At 38.0% G+C, this 15,132-nt stretch overlaps 1 protein-coding gene across 39 annotated transcripts in view; it reads left to right on the top strand.

The window, feature by feature from the left end:
• Neb (nebulin) overlaps positions 1 to 15,132 on the top strand; it is a 227,134-nt gene that overhangs the window by 23,402 nt on the left and 188,600 nt on the right. For all 39 annotated transcript variants that reach the window (XM_087209962.1, XM_087209988.1, XM_087209985.1 and 36 more), the window contains 10 exons: positions 5,865 to 5,969; positions 6,658 to 6,765; positions 8,475 to 8,591; positions 10,223 to 10,327; positions 10,424 to 10,531; positions 10,630 to 10,734; positions 11,154 to 11,252; positions 12,506 to 12,610; positions 13,808 to 13,915; positions 14,003 to 14,116. In XM_087209962.1, coding sequence (XP_087066088.1) covers positions 5,865 to 5,969; positions 6,658 to 6,765; positions 8,475 to 8,591; positions 10,223 to 10,327; positions 10,424 to 10,531; positions 10,630 to 10,734; positions 11,154 to 11,252; positions 12,506 to 12,610; positions 13,808 to 13,915; positions 14,003 to 14,116 — 1,074 coding nt within the window. The remainder of the gene's footprint in view (positions 1 to 5,864; positions 5,970 to 6,657; positions 6,766 to 8,474; positions 8,592 to 10,222; positions 10,328 to 10,423; positions 10,532 to 10,629; positions 10,735 to 11,153; positions 11,253 to 12,505; positions 12,611 to 13,807; positions 13,916 to 14,002; positions 14,117 to 15,132) is intronic.

The following is a 15,132-nucleotide window of genomic DNA, read 5'->3' as shown; positions in this document are numbered from 1 at the left end:
TATTTAGTAATGTGTTTTGGTGCCTGATTTTGCATCTTACTTAGCAGGGGCTGTTTAGAAAAAGGATCTCCCAAGAATAGTGAAATTTCATGAATAGGAGTACCACCAATCTGACATTTTCCCCAGGGCTAAGCAGAGATTAACTTGAGAACTGTGCAAAAAATGGTGGCTACTGAAAGCCTCTATAGTGGAAATAAGATTGGGAAGGACAATTTACCTTCTTAGAAGACTTTTTAAGTGATCCTTTAGAAATAAAAAGGAATCTATTTTTAATTTTTATTTAAAGCTTATTTTAAAAGAAATCTTAGGAAATATTTTTTCACTTATTTGGTTATGCAATGTAGGAACCTAAAAGTGAGTTTAAAAAATTCCTTTCAAACTCCTCCATAATCATTCTCTCAACGGCTTGCCATTAGATTAGCACTGTGCTTTTCAGGAGAGTAGCCACTAGCTGAATGTGACTATTAAGCACTTGAAACGTGACTAGTACAAACTGAGCCTAATTCAATGTGGGCTTTTATAACAAAATGCAGTACACAGGGTGACTTAAACAACAGACATTTATTTCTCAGATCTGGGGGCTGGAAATCCAAGATCAAGTACTTAGTGCCTGGGGAGGGCCTTCTTCCTGGCTTGCAGACAGCCCACCTTCTTGTTGTGCCCTCCCAAAGTGGAGGCAGAGTAAAAGTTCTGGTCTTATTTTTCTAATAAAGACATTAATCGCATCATGGGAACCCCACCCTCAAAAACTCACTGAAAATGAAGTACACCCTAAAGGCCCAACCTCCAAAAACGGTTGCATTGGGTTTTAAATCTTCAGCATATGAATTGGGGGTGGGGGGCAAATTCATTCCATAACACTGAGAGCCCTATATCAATGTGAAATGGTTCAATTATTATTTTTATATTAATTGTATGTTGGAATGATAATATTTTGGATCTGTTGGCTTAAGTAAAATGATTATTTTCCCATCTGTTCCTTTTTGTATTAAAAAATGTGAATACTAGAGTGGCTTCCATTTTATGTCTATTGGATTACACTACTCTAGTTGGATAAGATGACAGTGCCGGATCCTTTGAATCATTGCCATACTTGGGTTTGCCATTGAAGAATAATAATGTGAGCTAAGGGAAGAGTGGCTGTGGATAAAGGTCACTGGATTTGGCCATAGTGACATAATTCATCCTAGTCTTACCCAGATTTCCAAGTTCTTAATGACTATTGTGCATCCAAAATAATAAACATGTTGGAAAGTAATGCTTGAGCTTGGTAACAGTCCATTCAACAGCCAACCGTCCAGCAAGAGAGGCATGGGCCTGCCAAGGGCGACTCGTCTGTGTAACTCTCTTCCCTTCTTTTGGAGCCTTCTCCACTATCAGTCTACTTTGACTCATCTTTCAGCATTATTGGATTACTCTTTCCCTCCTAAATAGGTAAACATCTTATCCACGTAATCTCTTGGCATTCCCTTGCCAAACATCTTCCAGATCTACGCTTTAAAGGTCTTATAGCCCCCAGTTCAGATGGGAAGGAGCACATATCTCCAATGATTATATTAATGTTTTCTGTTTACCGGCCTTCCTAACTATACTTGCCAGAATCATTTATTTTACTTTGTCTTTGGCCAGTGTCATCAGCTACATGCAAGCAACTTGTCTTGGCTCAGGTGCATCCTGTAGCTCTAATGCAGATGGACAGACTTGTCCATATCAGCAGGTATTTCAGGTGAGAAAAGAAGGCACCCTATGATCAGCTAAAAGCCAGGTGCTGAATGCAACATGTGGAAGTTCCTTTAGTTTCTCTGTGCCTGCCTCTCTGCATCCCTCTAGATTCACAATAAGAAGAAAATAAAATTTCAGGCTGGAATTTGCAGTTGATAAACACAATCTTTCAGCAACATGTTGTTACACGATATGAAACTCTGATCTTCTGAAACCATGGAAATGCCTATCATGTAGAATTAGGAAGGCTCCCATTGATTTCATCAGAAGAGATTTGACTGAATCAGGAAGGCAGCTCTGGGCCCCTGTGGACAATAAAAATATCAGTTGGGATCTCCTTGACCCCCGCTAAAAACATATCTATGAATGGGGCCATCAGAAGTCCCAAGGTATAACTACCCACAGAAAGAGACCAATTAACTGACTGGCTTTGTATTCCTTTCCATCTGATAACCATATCAAACTACAAATGCAGATGTGAAAAGTAGAAAATGAAGCCATGTGTTTAAGCAGACATTCGAGTGCTTAACGTGCAGCCCAGTGAAGTAGCCTTAGTTGACTTCTGAAAAGGAACAACAGTGGTGTGGGGGAATCAATCTTACTGTATCTGTGGACATGTGTCACCTTCCTTCCTACAGAACGTGTCCCGAAGCGTGTTGTTAACTTAATATACTTTCCTCTTTTAAACAAACAATCCCAGAGAAAGTTAAATCGGCTCTTTCCTCTCAGTTTTCATTGGTTAATTCCAACTCCAACTCAAAGGGAGAGAAGTGTTGGAGAGAAATTCTTGGGTATCACACAAAATGCCTAACACATAGAGTGAGACTCCTTGGCGTCGCGAGAGGGTCCCATGTGGACTCTTTCCCCCGCTTCCTCTCCCTCCAGCTACAGAGCTTTGTCCTTTCAACTTCTCTCCTACCTGTGAATGAAAGTGAAGGTCATAACTTCCTCAGCAGTTAACAAGCTGCAGCCTCCTCCTGTGTAGCGAAAATCTTCCCAGATTTGGGAGTATTCAGGAGTGGACTGCAAACAGTCCATCTCTATCCTGACCTATTTCAACTGTGCGGTAGGAGGAAATAACATTTTGGTTTGTGGAGGTTAAGAAGAGATGGGATTGGGTGGTCTGACACTTTACTTGGCATCTTGTTTGATATCTTTTTAAAAATCATATCTGTCTCTCACTGTGAGAATTGATCTCAATTTTCCTTAATCTACATACACAGTAGCTGTTCTTAGTAATAGTCCAAGTTTTGGCCATCATTAAGAACCTCTGATGCTCTACAATTTTAAGTTACGTATATTACCAAGTTCTCTATATCCTAGCTTTGGGATATATCCAGCCTGATTTGCCCTTTTCAATCCTAGAGTTTTTCCTTCTTTGATAGAAAGCAGAGGAAAAGACAGTATCCCTACAAAAAAAAAATCAGAGATTAAGAGATCTTAAGCTGAAGTATTTGTACAGTAAGAATCTCCGAGATTTTGAGTGCCTGTGAACATGTCATAGCTTTCTCAGATTCCTGAAGAGGTCTTGCCCTCCAAAAGATTAGAAACTCTCAGTTAATCCAAAACAATTCTATTGACTCTAGTTCTTTAAAGTTTCAAAAGAGGAGGGAAGTTAAATCAATTGGTAATATAATGCAAATCTTTTTTTTTCTTAAATTCTTTTATTGGTACATTTTAGGTGTATAATGCATTTACATCTATCATTTGGTGCTTGTACCAGTACATGAAGAATCGTTGTTCATATTTTTCCCCCATTACCTGTTTTTCCGCCCTTCCCTCCCTCCACCCTTCCCAATTTACATAGACTTCATTTCCATTTTTTTTTTCTTTTCTCATAATTTTTTCTTTCCCTTCTTTCCTTTCCCCTTCCCCTTCCCCTCCTACCACCCCTACCCCTTTGGACCTTTTCTTCCTATTTCAAATTATCAATTATTCATTTTAATCATTTTATCCCTTATTTACACTTTCAGTTTCTCACACTAGAGAAACTATTCAGTATTTACACATATGTGTCCTATTTATTTCACTTAAGAGTATGGCCTCAATATGCATCCATTTAGCTATAAATGTCTCTGGTTTCTTGTTCTTTATGGCTGAGTAGTACTCCACTTTATAAAAAAAACCACATCTTCTTTATCCAGTTTCCAGGGCACTTGGGCAGTTTGATGGGCACTTGGGCTGTTTCCAAGCTTTAGCTATTATGAACTGTGCCTCTATGAACATGGGTGCACATATATCACTGTGGTATGATTCTTTTAATTCTTTGGGGAAGATCCCCAGCAGGGGAATAGCTGGGTCAAATGGGACCTCTAGTCCTAGTTCTCTGAGGTATCTCCATACTGATTTCCACAGTGGTTACACCAGTTTGCACTCCCACCAACAATGGACAAAGGTTCCTTTCTCCCCACGCCCCTGCCAGCATTTGTTATTGGTTGATTTCTTGATAGCAGCCACATAATGCAAATCTTAATCCCAGTAAAGATTTCCAATGAAGAATTCACTCTTTCAACTTTCTTTCCTCTGGAGTATCTTACTTTCTGTTATGATGATAGCAGTTATTACAATTACTATAATGTGTATTTGCTTAGCACTATAGAGTTTACAAAACCCTCTCCAGTGTACGGTCTGACTTAATCTCCCCAGCAGTCCTCCATGTAAATGTGTCCTGGCACTTGTGGTTGAGGAATTTGAAGCTTGGAGAGGCTAAGTTGTATCTTTCATATTGGTGGAGTCGTCTTGGGGCCAGGGCTTCTGGACCCAGGTCCAGGGCTCTAAAATTAATAGCTATGGAACCCATGCAAGCTGAGTGAGTTGGCACACGCCTGTAATCTCAGCATCCAGGAGGCTGAGATACGATTGAGCGTTCAAAGCCAGTCTGGGCTACACAGTGAGTTCGAGAGCAGCCTGAATTAGTAAGACTCTCTCAAACAAAAACAAGCCATAACAACAACAAAAACAATCCCCCCACTTGCTATTAATTACCATATTGAACCTTTTTGAGAAGAAAGGGGATGGGGCATTTGGGAGAAGTCTGTGCTTCCTTTAACCCAAGTTCATTGGCTCTGCATATTCCTTACCCTTAGCACTTGTTCTGTGAAAGGTATGTAGAGAATTGCTCTTGTTTTCCTTGAAGGGTGTGGTGGAGGGGTAGCTATGCAAACATCGTGAGACTCATGTGATTATGTCTTCAACACAGTTCTGTGAGCCACAGAGAGGAGTGGCTCTAACCAACTCTAGATCCAGCTTGTGGACCTGGGTTTGGGGTTGGCAGGGTTAGCTCTATTTCAAGAACCTTAGTTCAAGGTGGTTTATATTATAGTCTTGGTTCAATTTACGGAAGTTGAACAAACATCTGTGAGATAACTTCTGTGTGCTGCAATTTGTGTGAGATTCAAAGGGTATGAAAATGACAAAGACATAACATACCTTTTCAAGGAGCTCCTGACCTAAGACAGGTGGGGTTAAGATGGAGCAGCAGGTCAATTTTTGGATTATTGCAAAACTTATTAAATTTCTTCAAGCGTAAATGAAGAAGAGTTACTCATTAGCCTGCATGCTGAGTTTTTCTATAATTGTTGCTTTCTGGGTAACCAGGAGTTTTGTTAAAGCATAGTAATTAATGGCTAAGATTGCTTGGCATGGAAATCTTGGGTTGATAAGTTTTATTGTAACTCTAAATTATAGGGGATGACTTTGGACTGTCTTTCCTCCAACATTTAGGAACAGTTGCAAGTTCTGAATTTACTAAGTTCCCAAACTCATTAAAGGGAAGGGGAGTTTGTATTCTCCCTATTTTCTAGCCCCCTTTACTCAATTTTCTGGTTGTGTAAGTTGATATTATTGCACTGAAAGCTTTCTTGAAGGTATTTATTAAGGACCTAAGAACAGCCTGGTTAATAATTTTAAAAAGTTGCCAGGTATGGTGGCACATGCCTGTAATCCCAGCACTCAGGAGGCTGAGGCAGGAGGATGGCCATGAGTTTGAGGCCAGCCTGAGCTACATAGCCAGATCTTGTCTCAAAAAACCAAAAAAGAAAAAAGATATTTAAAAGTTAATCATTATTACTCAATTTACTATTTTTATTGTCAAGTCCTGTGCTTTGCTTATTTTAGGTTTTCTTTTCTTTTTTTTTTCTTAGCAAAAATACAAAGAAGACTATGAAAATAAAGTCAAAGGCAAATGGAGTGAGACACCTTGCTTTGAAATTGCAACTGCCAGAATGAATGCTGACAACATCAACACAGTGAGTAGGAAGCAGTGACCAGATGCCCTGGGAGCGATCCTCTTTCCTGGATGACTCTAGCCACCCAGAGCATCTGAGGTCCCTCTTCTCAGGGACAAGAGACTTGATGCACAATTCCTGTTAAAGAAAGAAATTCCACAAACCTTTCTTTCTTTTTGAAAAATATTATTTTGACCAATTTTTATTATTTTGATCTCAATTTTCATAGGAACAACATGATGACAACCTCTTAATAATTGCAAAATGCAGTTAGTGGGAGTTAAAGTGGGTCTTTAAAAGTTTTATTTGCCTTGAGAACCAAACTGCATTTGAAAAATTGATTAATGTAGCCATTTCACTGGAAATCAGAAACCTAATTATTCTTTTTCTCTTACTTTTCTGCTCCTGGATTTCAAGAGCTCTTTTCTAGTGGTCAAGGAAGGCTTTCTAATTGTTCCTCCAGCCTATTTAATGTTTCCAAATCTCTGTTAAATTGCTAGTCATTTTTGTGCAGCAGGTGGCAGAACCACTGAGCTAAATCCCCGGCTAGTCATTTTTGCAATGGCACTACAATCTTTAATTTTAATCTAATCTGCCTAAACCCAGTGAGTGTGGCTTTGATATCTTCTCCAAATGTCCATTGTCCTCTCATGTAAACCTTTGCAGTTTGTTTCCACAGCAGTACTCCAGTATGTTTAATATTTTACAGAGGAAATATCAAGAAGATTTTGAGAACCTGAAAGACCAGATCTACTTCATGCAGACTGAAACACCAGAATATAAAATGAATAAAAAAGCTGGAGTGGCAGCTAGCAAGGTACTAGGAAACTGTCCCATTGATTTTGATGGTTTTAGTAGGGTGAATTGCTGAAAAATCCTCGTTCTTGTATATTATGAAAAAAGAAGGGAAGTTGGTTTCAGTTGAGACCAGTGGATCCCAGGCATTTAAAGAAGAGTAAAATGAAAACCATAAGAACAACAAAAGTACTTTGGAATTATAATAGGACTACTTAGATTTTGGGGGGTCCTGATGGAGTATAACAACCCCTAATTATCATCTACAATATTTCATGGAGTAAAGAGCCCATTGCTATTGAGAAGTAGAAAGACCATAATTTAAGTTAGCAGGGCTTCTCCTACTAGGAAAGATGAAAGATACCTTATAAAATGTACCAATAATTAGAATGAATAATTGATAATGCAAAATAGGAAGAAAATGTCCAAAGGGGTAGTGGGAGGGGCAGGGGAAAGGAAAGAAGGGAAAGGAAAAAATGATGAGAAATGGAAAAAATGGAAATAAAGTCTTTGTAAATAGGGAAGGGTGGAGGGCTGAAGGGAGGGCTAGGAATGGGGAAAAAATAAGAACCAAGACGCATCATGTAAAGGTACAAGTTCCCAATGAGAAATGTAATTGTGTGGTATACCTACAATGTACCAATAAAAGAATTAAAAAAAAAGAAAGATGCCTTATCAGAAAATACATGCTCCCACACTCAGTGCCATCATTATTTTTCTTATTTTCTTACTGATTGGTAAAAATCCTGCTCACAAAAACTGTAAATCCATATTTCCATATGCTCTATAGAATGGGTTTGGTAAGCAGTCTGACTCCTTGGCATTCTAAAGTGAGGTGTTTCCTGTAAAGAACATAAACTTTGAAACCAAGCACACTTAATTCTGACCTTTGGCTTTGCCCAAGCTTTGGCTTTGTCAGAGGAGAGAAGGCAGGAAGGCTATTGTAATACCCACTTATAAGGCTATTGTAATATCCAGCTACAAGACAGTGGTGTTGTAGACCTGGAGGCAGCGGGGCGGGTGATGAGAAGTATTTTGAAAGTAGGGCTGACCTGATTTCCTAATGAATTGGATGTGGGAATAAGAGAGAGGTTTGGGTGTTCAGCTGGATGGATAGGGTTTCCTCTATCGAGATAGGAAGACTATGGAAGGAGAAACACTTACCTTGGAGGTGAAATAGGAACTCATCTTTAGACATGTGAGATTTGAAATTCCTTCTGGACATTCAAGAAGAAATGTCAAGTGGTCAGTTGCAGGTGAGGCCTGAAAGGGTAGGTTGATGGTGGTTCCAGTTTCTTTCCTTTAAATATGTGCTGGCAGATAGGCAGCTGGATATTAAGAGCTGGGTGAAAGCTCTATAGCACCAAGCCTCTGGAACATGATGTGCTGTCATTATTTGTGTATCTTTTCTTTTCCCACTATTTATGTATCTTTCTCTGAGGGCAGGGACCATGCGTTATTCTTTATTGTGTCTGTCCCAGAGCCAGGCACATAATCAACTCCCTGTAGGCTTTTCAATGAATAAATGAATGAGAAGAAAAAGTATCATGAAAATCTATGCAATATCTCTGTTGCTGTTACTATGAGTTCTATGAGTATTTTTCTCATAAAATGTCAAGCTGCCATTTTCATAAAGAGAAAATTGATTTGTGGAACTGTCATAATAGTCATAATGGAGATGAGGACAAAAATAACCTGTGAGGTACTGTATCGCTTTCTTTCATCCTGCAGGTAAAATACAAAGAAGACTATGAAAAAAATAAAGGAAAAGCAGATTATAATGTACTTTCTGCCTCAGAGAACCCACTGCTCAGGCAGTTGAAAGCTGCAGGAAATGCCCTAAGTGATGTGAGTATATTCTTCTTGAAAGGTGTTTTCTAAACCTTACCTGCAAGAGAGATGAAGTTTTTCTCCTTCTATAATGACTACATACATATATAACTTTACAAATACTTTATGGCTATGGAGTAGCAGTTTCATTGGAACTAGCTAAGCATAGAAAGGCAGTGGGCCTCTGGCTATGATTTTCTAGGCTTCTGGATTTAGTTTCATGGGGAGGAAAAACCTCATCTGTTTATAAGCTCTGGGCATCTGGGCCTCTGTGTGGTGTTCAAAGAGCACATTGTACATGTGCTGTGATTCTGACCAAAGCAGAGGATCAAATACAGATCTTAGCCCCAGAAAACATCATTTGCAGACCATAGAACTTAAAAGATGGTTCCCTACATCTTCACAGGTTACTTTCTACTTGTGGAATGGCTAAGTTCCTGACTAAGCCATTAGATGTAAAATAGATTGGGTAAATAAGCCTTAGCCTGGCATTAAAAGACTAAGCCGGCGATTTAGCTCAGTGGTTTCGCCACCTGCTGTGCAAGCGCAAGGACCCGAGTTTGATCCCTGGTACCCCCCCCCAAAAGACTAATGGGCCAAAACAAATGAGATTGTATAAACACACACATGTATAACCGTGCACACACAGACTGAATAGGTGATTACTTGAGGATTTTCCTTATGGTTAGATTGTATTAAACTTACTTAATAGTTGAAGACTGCAGTTTTCTGAGTGGGTTAGTCATATTTTCTTTACCCTGGAATTAAGTCAGCACCATAGGAAATGTGTGCATGTGATTTGGGAGTGGGTAGGTGATGTGGCCCATCAGCAGGTGTAAATGGATCTGTCTAAATAGCTCTGCTGGGAAATCAATGCAAAGCCCTTCTGCTTTCTAAATGAAGGACATCTTTATCAAACATATAAAATCCCAGGTTTTAATCTACTTTGTTGGTGAAAACAGGATTATAGACATTGAAAATGAATAGAATCATTTAAATTTTGAAAACTCAACATGAAAAAATGGCAATGATCTGCTTTCTCAGCTGCACACATAAAACCAATAATTGATTCATGTTATTCAAGCTAAAGATAAATCTTATCAGAGAAGAAGAGTTAGGAATGACTCATAGCTTGAATTCTCATATAGGCCTTATTTTTCAGGAAAATTGTATAATAGAAGTCTCCCTGCCTTGTTACAGGGTAGAAGAGTGATTAGGCATTTCTCAACTTATATTAATTGTTTCATGGTTTGTTTTTTAATCAGGCAAGCTGCTGTTTCTTGATTGCCTTGTTTACTGTGGCCTTAGTGAGGGAAGTGTGTTTAGAGAGACAAAGTAACTGAGAAATACATGAGATTTTTCCAGTGAAGGGCTTGGTCAGAAGTGGCATATCAGTTTTTTAACTTTTTGAAAATGTTAAACACTTACACTTTGTAATAGTTGTTAATAGAAAAAGCTCACAATTTATGACACTTTATGTTTGATTGTCAGGTTTTTTTAAATTTTTTTTTTAATTTTTATTTTTTGATTATCAGTTTTTAAGACAGTTGACAGGTAATATCTTTTGTTTTGTGCTGAAAAAACACAACTGTTACAATCAGTGTGGGAGTGACAGGAATCTACTTTAACTGATTTTTCTTCTTTGACAGAAACTATACAAGGAAAACTATGAAAAGACAAAGGCAAAGAGCATAAATTACTGTGAGACCCCCAAATTTAAGCTTGATGCAGCTTTGCAGAACTTCAGTAGTGATGTAAGCAATCCTGCCATCACCCTTTCTGTTAAAAAAGACCTGTCATTTAATAAATAATTTAATCAAAGAATAAATGAAATATATTTTGCCTTGCAGACCAAATATAAAGATTCCTACTTAAAGAATATTTTGGGACACTATGTAGGCAGTTTTGAAGATCCGTATCATTCGCACTGCATGAAAGTCACAGCTCAAAACAGTGATGTAAGTTCTGAGACAATTGTTTGACTTCCAAAATAATAGATTTTAGGGGCATGAATATAATGGTTGCATCCATACATTGGATATGTTTCTCCTCATAGAAAAACTACAAAGCAGAATATGAAGAGGACAGAGGCAAAGGCTTCTTCCCTCAGACCATAACTCAGGAATATGAAGCAATCAAGAAACTAGATCAATGTAAAGACGTAAGTCTGTAGTAATAACTCCAAATGTTACTGCTCTCTGTAATGTCTAGTGGTCAAGATATATTTAAAATTATGATATTTTCAAATAAACACAAGCAAGGAAATTGTAAGAAATAAAATTTATTTTGTGGTAGATGTACTTGGCACCTCCATATTTCAAGTGCTAATTCTAGTTTATTTTCTTAAAGAGTTACTGGAAATTTGAAGACATGGGAAAATTTCTCATACAGTTATGAGAGCATATCTCATAGGTGTTTTATTTTTTTTAAATTTTAAAAATTTATTTAATTTTAAAGACCATAGGTGTTTTATTAACTACCAGTTTCATTTGTTTGAGGGGGTTGGTGTTGTGCTTGCTTGGCTCAAAGGCCACTTTGGATTTGACAGCAACTGCTAAACCAAACTCCTTCCTCTCTCAGCATACCTACAAAGTCCATCCATCTAAGACAAAATTCACTCAAGTGACCGACTCTCCTGTTCTGGTACAAGCCCAGGTCAATTCCAAACAACTAAGCGATGTAAGTTTCTCAGAATACCCAGGAAATCCAATTTTGTTTCTTTTTTGTGGGGCTGGGATGGAATCCAGGACCTCCTGCTTGCTAGACAAGTGCTCTACCACTGAGCTACTTCCCCAGCCCAAAACATACAATTTTTTATTACATTTATAAAAATGTAAGTTATAGTAAGTTGAACTTTTAAGTCTTGTAATCACCTAAAATATTTTTCCATTTGGTTTCTTTGAATCTTATTAGGCAGGTAGCACTTTGGGGAAAAATTTTCTTTGAAGGAAACTAAAATAGTTTAAAGCATTGAAAAGAATATGAGTTCTAGAATCAGACAAAACTTCCAGTTCTGTCATTTATGGATAACTGACCAAAACTATTTAACCTCTCTGTGTCAAGTATTTCCTTTTTGTAATTTGTGGCTGTTTTGAAAATGAAATGCAGTAGATGTGTGCATACCACACACCATGGTTCAGATGAGATATTCAACACATGAGATTTCTCTCTCCCAATAAAGTTTTGGGAAAATAGAGACATTGGGACAAGTTCTTTCATATAAATTTTATGTGTGAATTTCAAAATTTATATTGAATTAAATGGATAAAAATAAAAATTTTATAGATTTATGGCCAGAAATGAAAGCTTCAAGTAGAGCATCCACAACCATGATGTGTGTGCGATAGCTATAGAAACGCTTCACCTGTAGGTTAACAGTGACAATAAAAAGAAAAGCAGGCTGTGTGCCGCAGACTCTCAGGGCCAGCTGCAATATGCATAAAGGTGAGAGAGCCACTTCTGGCTCTGTTAGGTTCCTGCCATGGTGACAGATGTGTAACAACTTTACAGGATCCAGCACACAAGTTCAGTAATGCGGGGTGTCCTACCTAACCTCTGCATCTCTCTTTTGTTTAGTTGTTTTTGTTGCTGTTTGTTTGTTTTACTTCCTTGGTTTTCCAGGACAGGATCTGGCTAAGTAGTTTGGGCTGAAGTAGTTTAGTAGAATGGACTGTGCAGTCCAAGCTGGCCTCAAACTGGCAGGGATCCTCCTGCCTCAGCCTCCCCAGTGCTGGGATTACTGGCGAGCACCACCATGCTTGGCTTGAATTTCTTTTTTGATCTTAGCAACTTTGTCAGTTACTTCACAAAATATATCACACGAGAGAAGTTTTTATATTCTGGAAAAATTCTTTCTTCTGAAGTAATTGGTTCTCTTTCTCTTTGCCCTCCTCCAACCTCTCTCCCTCTCTCTCTGTCTCCCTCTCTCTCAGCTAAATTACAAAGCAAAACACGAAGATGAAAAGTTCAAGTCCCATATACCTGCTGACACTCCTGCCTTCATCCAGCACAAAGTCAATGCTCATAACCTGAGTGACGTAAGTTTCTCACACACTGCGCCGTGTCATATAATGACTCATTACAATTCAGTGTGCATTTAAATGTAAAGATGGAAGAACTGTGAACATTTGTGTCATAGTCCTGTGTCTCCGCCAGTGTAACATGGGATTCACCTTGTAAAATATGTTGCAATCTTATAAGTAGTTTTTCACTTAAACAATCTTAGCATGTTTTAACCAACCCTCAAAATACCATTACTCATGTATTGGTTAATAGCAGTTGTATTTTTAGTGGGGTTTTTTTGGAATGAGGTTTCTATGTTGCTCAGACTGGTCCTGAACTCCTGGGCTCAAGTAACATGCTCACCTCAGCCTGCTGGGACCACGTGCCACTCACTGTGCCTAGCCCTCTTAATTGGAATTCTCTCTCTTTTCTTATTGGTACTGGGGATCAAATTTGGGACCTTGTGCTTCCCTGGCAGGCAGCGGAACCACTGAGCTAAATAGCCGGCCCTTAACTGGAGTTCTTAACGTTAGATCTTTTAGCCATACTTTCATACAAACCATGCCATGATTCATTTTTAGGGCCTGGTTATTTTTAGATGTAATTTTATTACATTTATTCCCCAGGCCTATAATGTCTTTATTTCACACAAATTATGCTTACTTCTACATATAAGAGGACTTACAGTAATGAGAATAAAGGGCAGAAGATCAGGTTTCCCTGATCAACTTTGATTTTTCAAACTCAATTTTATCGAAAAAAAGTGTATTAAAAAAACACCCTTGGATGTCCTAATTTCTTCAACAATTCTACAAATGAGTACTAAGACTATCTAGCATCATTGTGGATTATAATGATTCATGAAATAAACTTTGCAGAAGATTTACAGATCAAATGAAAATGATGCCTTTATGTCATTAGAAGTCAGTTAACTATAGAATGTCTGTACTAATGTATAAAGCATATTCAGTGTTAGGAATCAAACATTAGAATGAAAACTAGAATTAACTTAAGTGATGAAAGATTGCAGTGGAAAGTACAGAAGCCTGATCTTGCAGAACTAGAAGCTCTTGCTTAAAGAGAATTACTTAAAATATGCATAATTCCTGATATAATGAAAAGGGACCATTTGTTCTACATTAAGGCAAGATAATTTGTTGCCATTAAGTCTTCAAATGTGATGACATGAATGTCACTTTTGGTGATTCTCTTGGTGCAATTTTTCTGTCTAGAATGTGTATAAGCAAGACTGGGAGAAGAGCAAAGCTAAGAAGTTTGACATCAAAGTGGACGCCATTCCCCTGCTGGCAGCCAAGGCCAACAGCAGGAATGCTAGCGACGTGAGCATGGCCCTTGGCTTCAGACAGGGTGGCCTTGGGGGGAGGTTCCCTGCTGAGTGGGGTCCAGTGTGTGTGGTGTCTTTGCAGGTGATGTACAAGAAAGACTATGAAAAGAGCAAAGGGAAGATGATTGGCGCCCTCAGCATTAATGATGATCCCAAGATGCTGCACTCTTTGAAGACAGCCAAAAACCAGAGTGATGTGAGTGTTCTGTAAATCGCTCTTACTCTCAGATGTTGTCTGACATAACCTTGGATTGGCTGTTATCCTAGGTGAGGGCTCAGATGACAAATCAAATGTGAAAGACCAGATGATTAGAGAAGATGGAGTTCCTCATTCCTACTGATATGTCTGTATTTTGAGATGACAGTGAATTTTGCAAAAGTTCCCATAATCTCCTTAATGTTGTTTGCGTCATTAGGAGGAAACCTATACTAGCAATATCGTCTTCCTTATTACTCTTCCTAAAAATGGCTCTATCTTTTAAGAGGCATGAATATGTGTGGTACATGGGCACGTATGTGTTCATGTAATGCCCTGAATTAATTAATGTCATTTGCAAAGACATATGAAGAAAAATAAAAGGCAAGAAGTGAGAAATTCATTTTAAAGACAAAAGTGGTAGAAAAAACTAGACAAAGCATAGGCTCAAAATCAAAGTATTTTACTTTAAGAATTTTATAAAATATTGATCTCATTTTGAAGACTATAAAGTACTACAAATAAAGCTTCTTACCAACATTGCTGTTCTAATTCTTAGCAAGAAATTCTCGCTCTCTTCCACATGATTTACAAATATTCTTGTCTGTATTGAGTATATTTTTTATTTCTATATGAGAATATTAAAGGAAATGTGAAGAAATATATAATACAGATATTAAAAAATAAAACTATGTTTTCATGTATTGGTGCTATAAAGAAAAATAGTACTGCCTCACAAGCACAGGGTCCCGAGTTCGATCCCCAAAACCAAAAAAAAAAAAAAACATAGATCTTAATTATTAAAAGCCAACTTCCAGAAGGGTGATGAAATCTTACATCAAGTGTTCAATTGATTGCTTTTCTAGAACTGTGCCTAAGTAATTATCTAACGTCTACCTTGTAACTCAAGCCTTTTGAACCAACTTTTAAAAAAATTAATTTTCCTCCAAACTCATTCAAATGGAGCAGACCATTTTAAGACAGAAATTTGCTTGAATAGCAGCAGTGGTGTGCTT

The sequence above is a fragment of the Heterocephalus glaber genome, unplaced genomic scaffold (assembly GCF_053883595.1).
Source record: "Heterocephalus glaber isolate CG9 unplaced genomic scaffold, H.glaber_assembly_v1.0 deba00001097, whole genome shotgun sequence".
NCBI lineage: Eukaryota > Metazoa > Chordata > Mammalia > Rodentia > Bathyergidae > Heterocephalus > Heterocephalus glaber.
The sequence above is the reverse complement of the archived record's forward strand: the minus strand, read 5'-3'. Positions and strand labels throughout refer to the sequence as shown.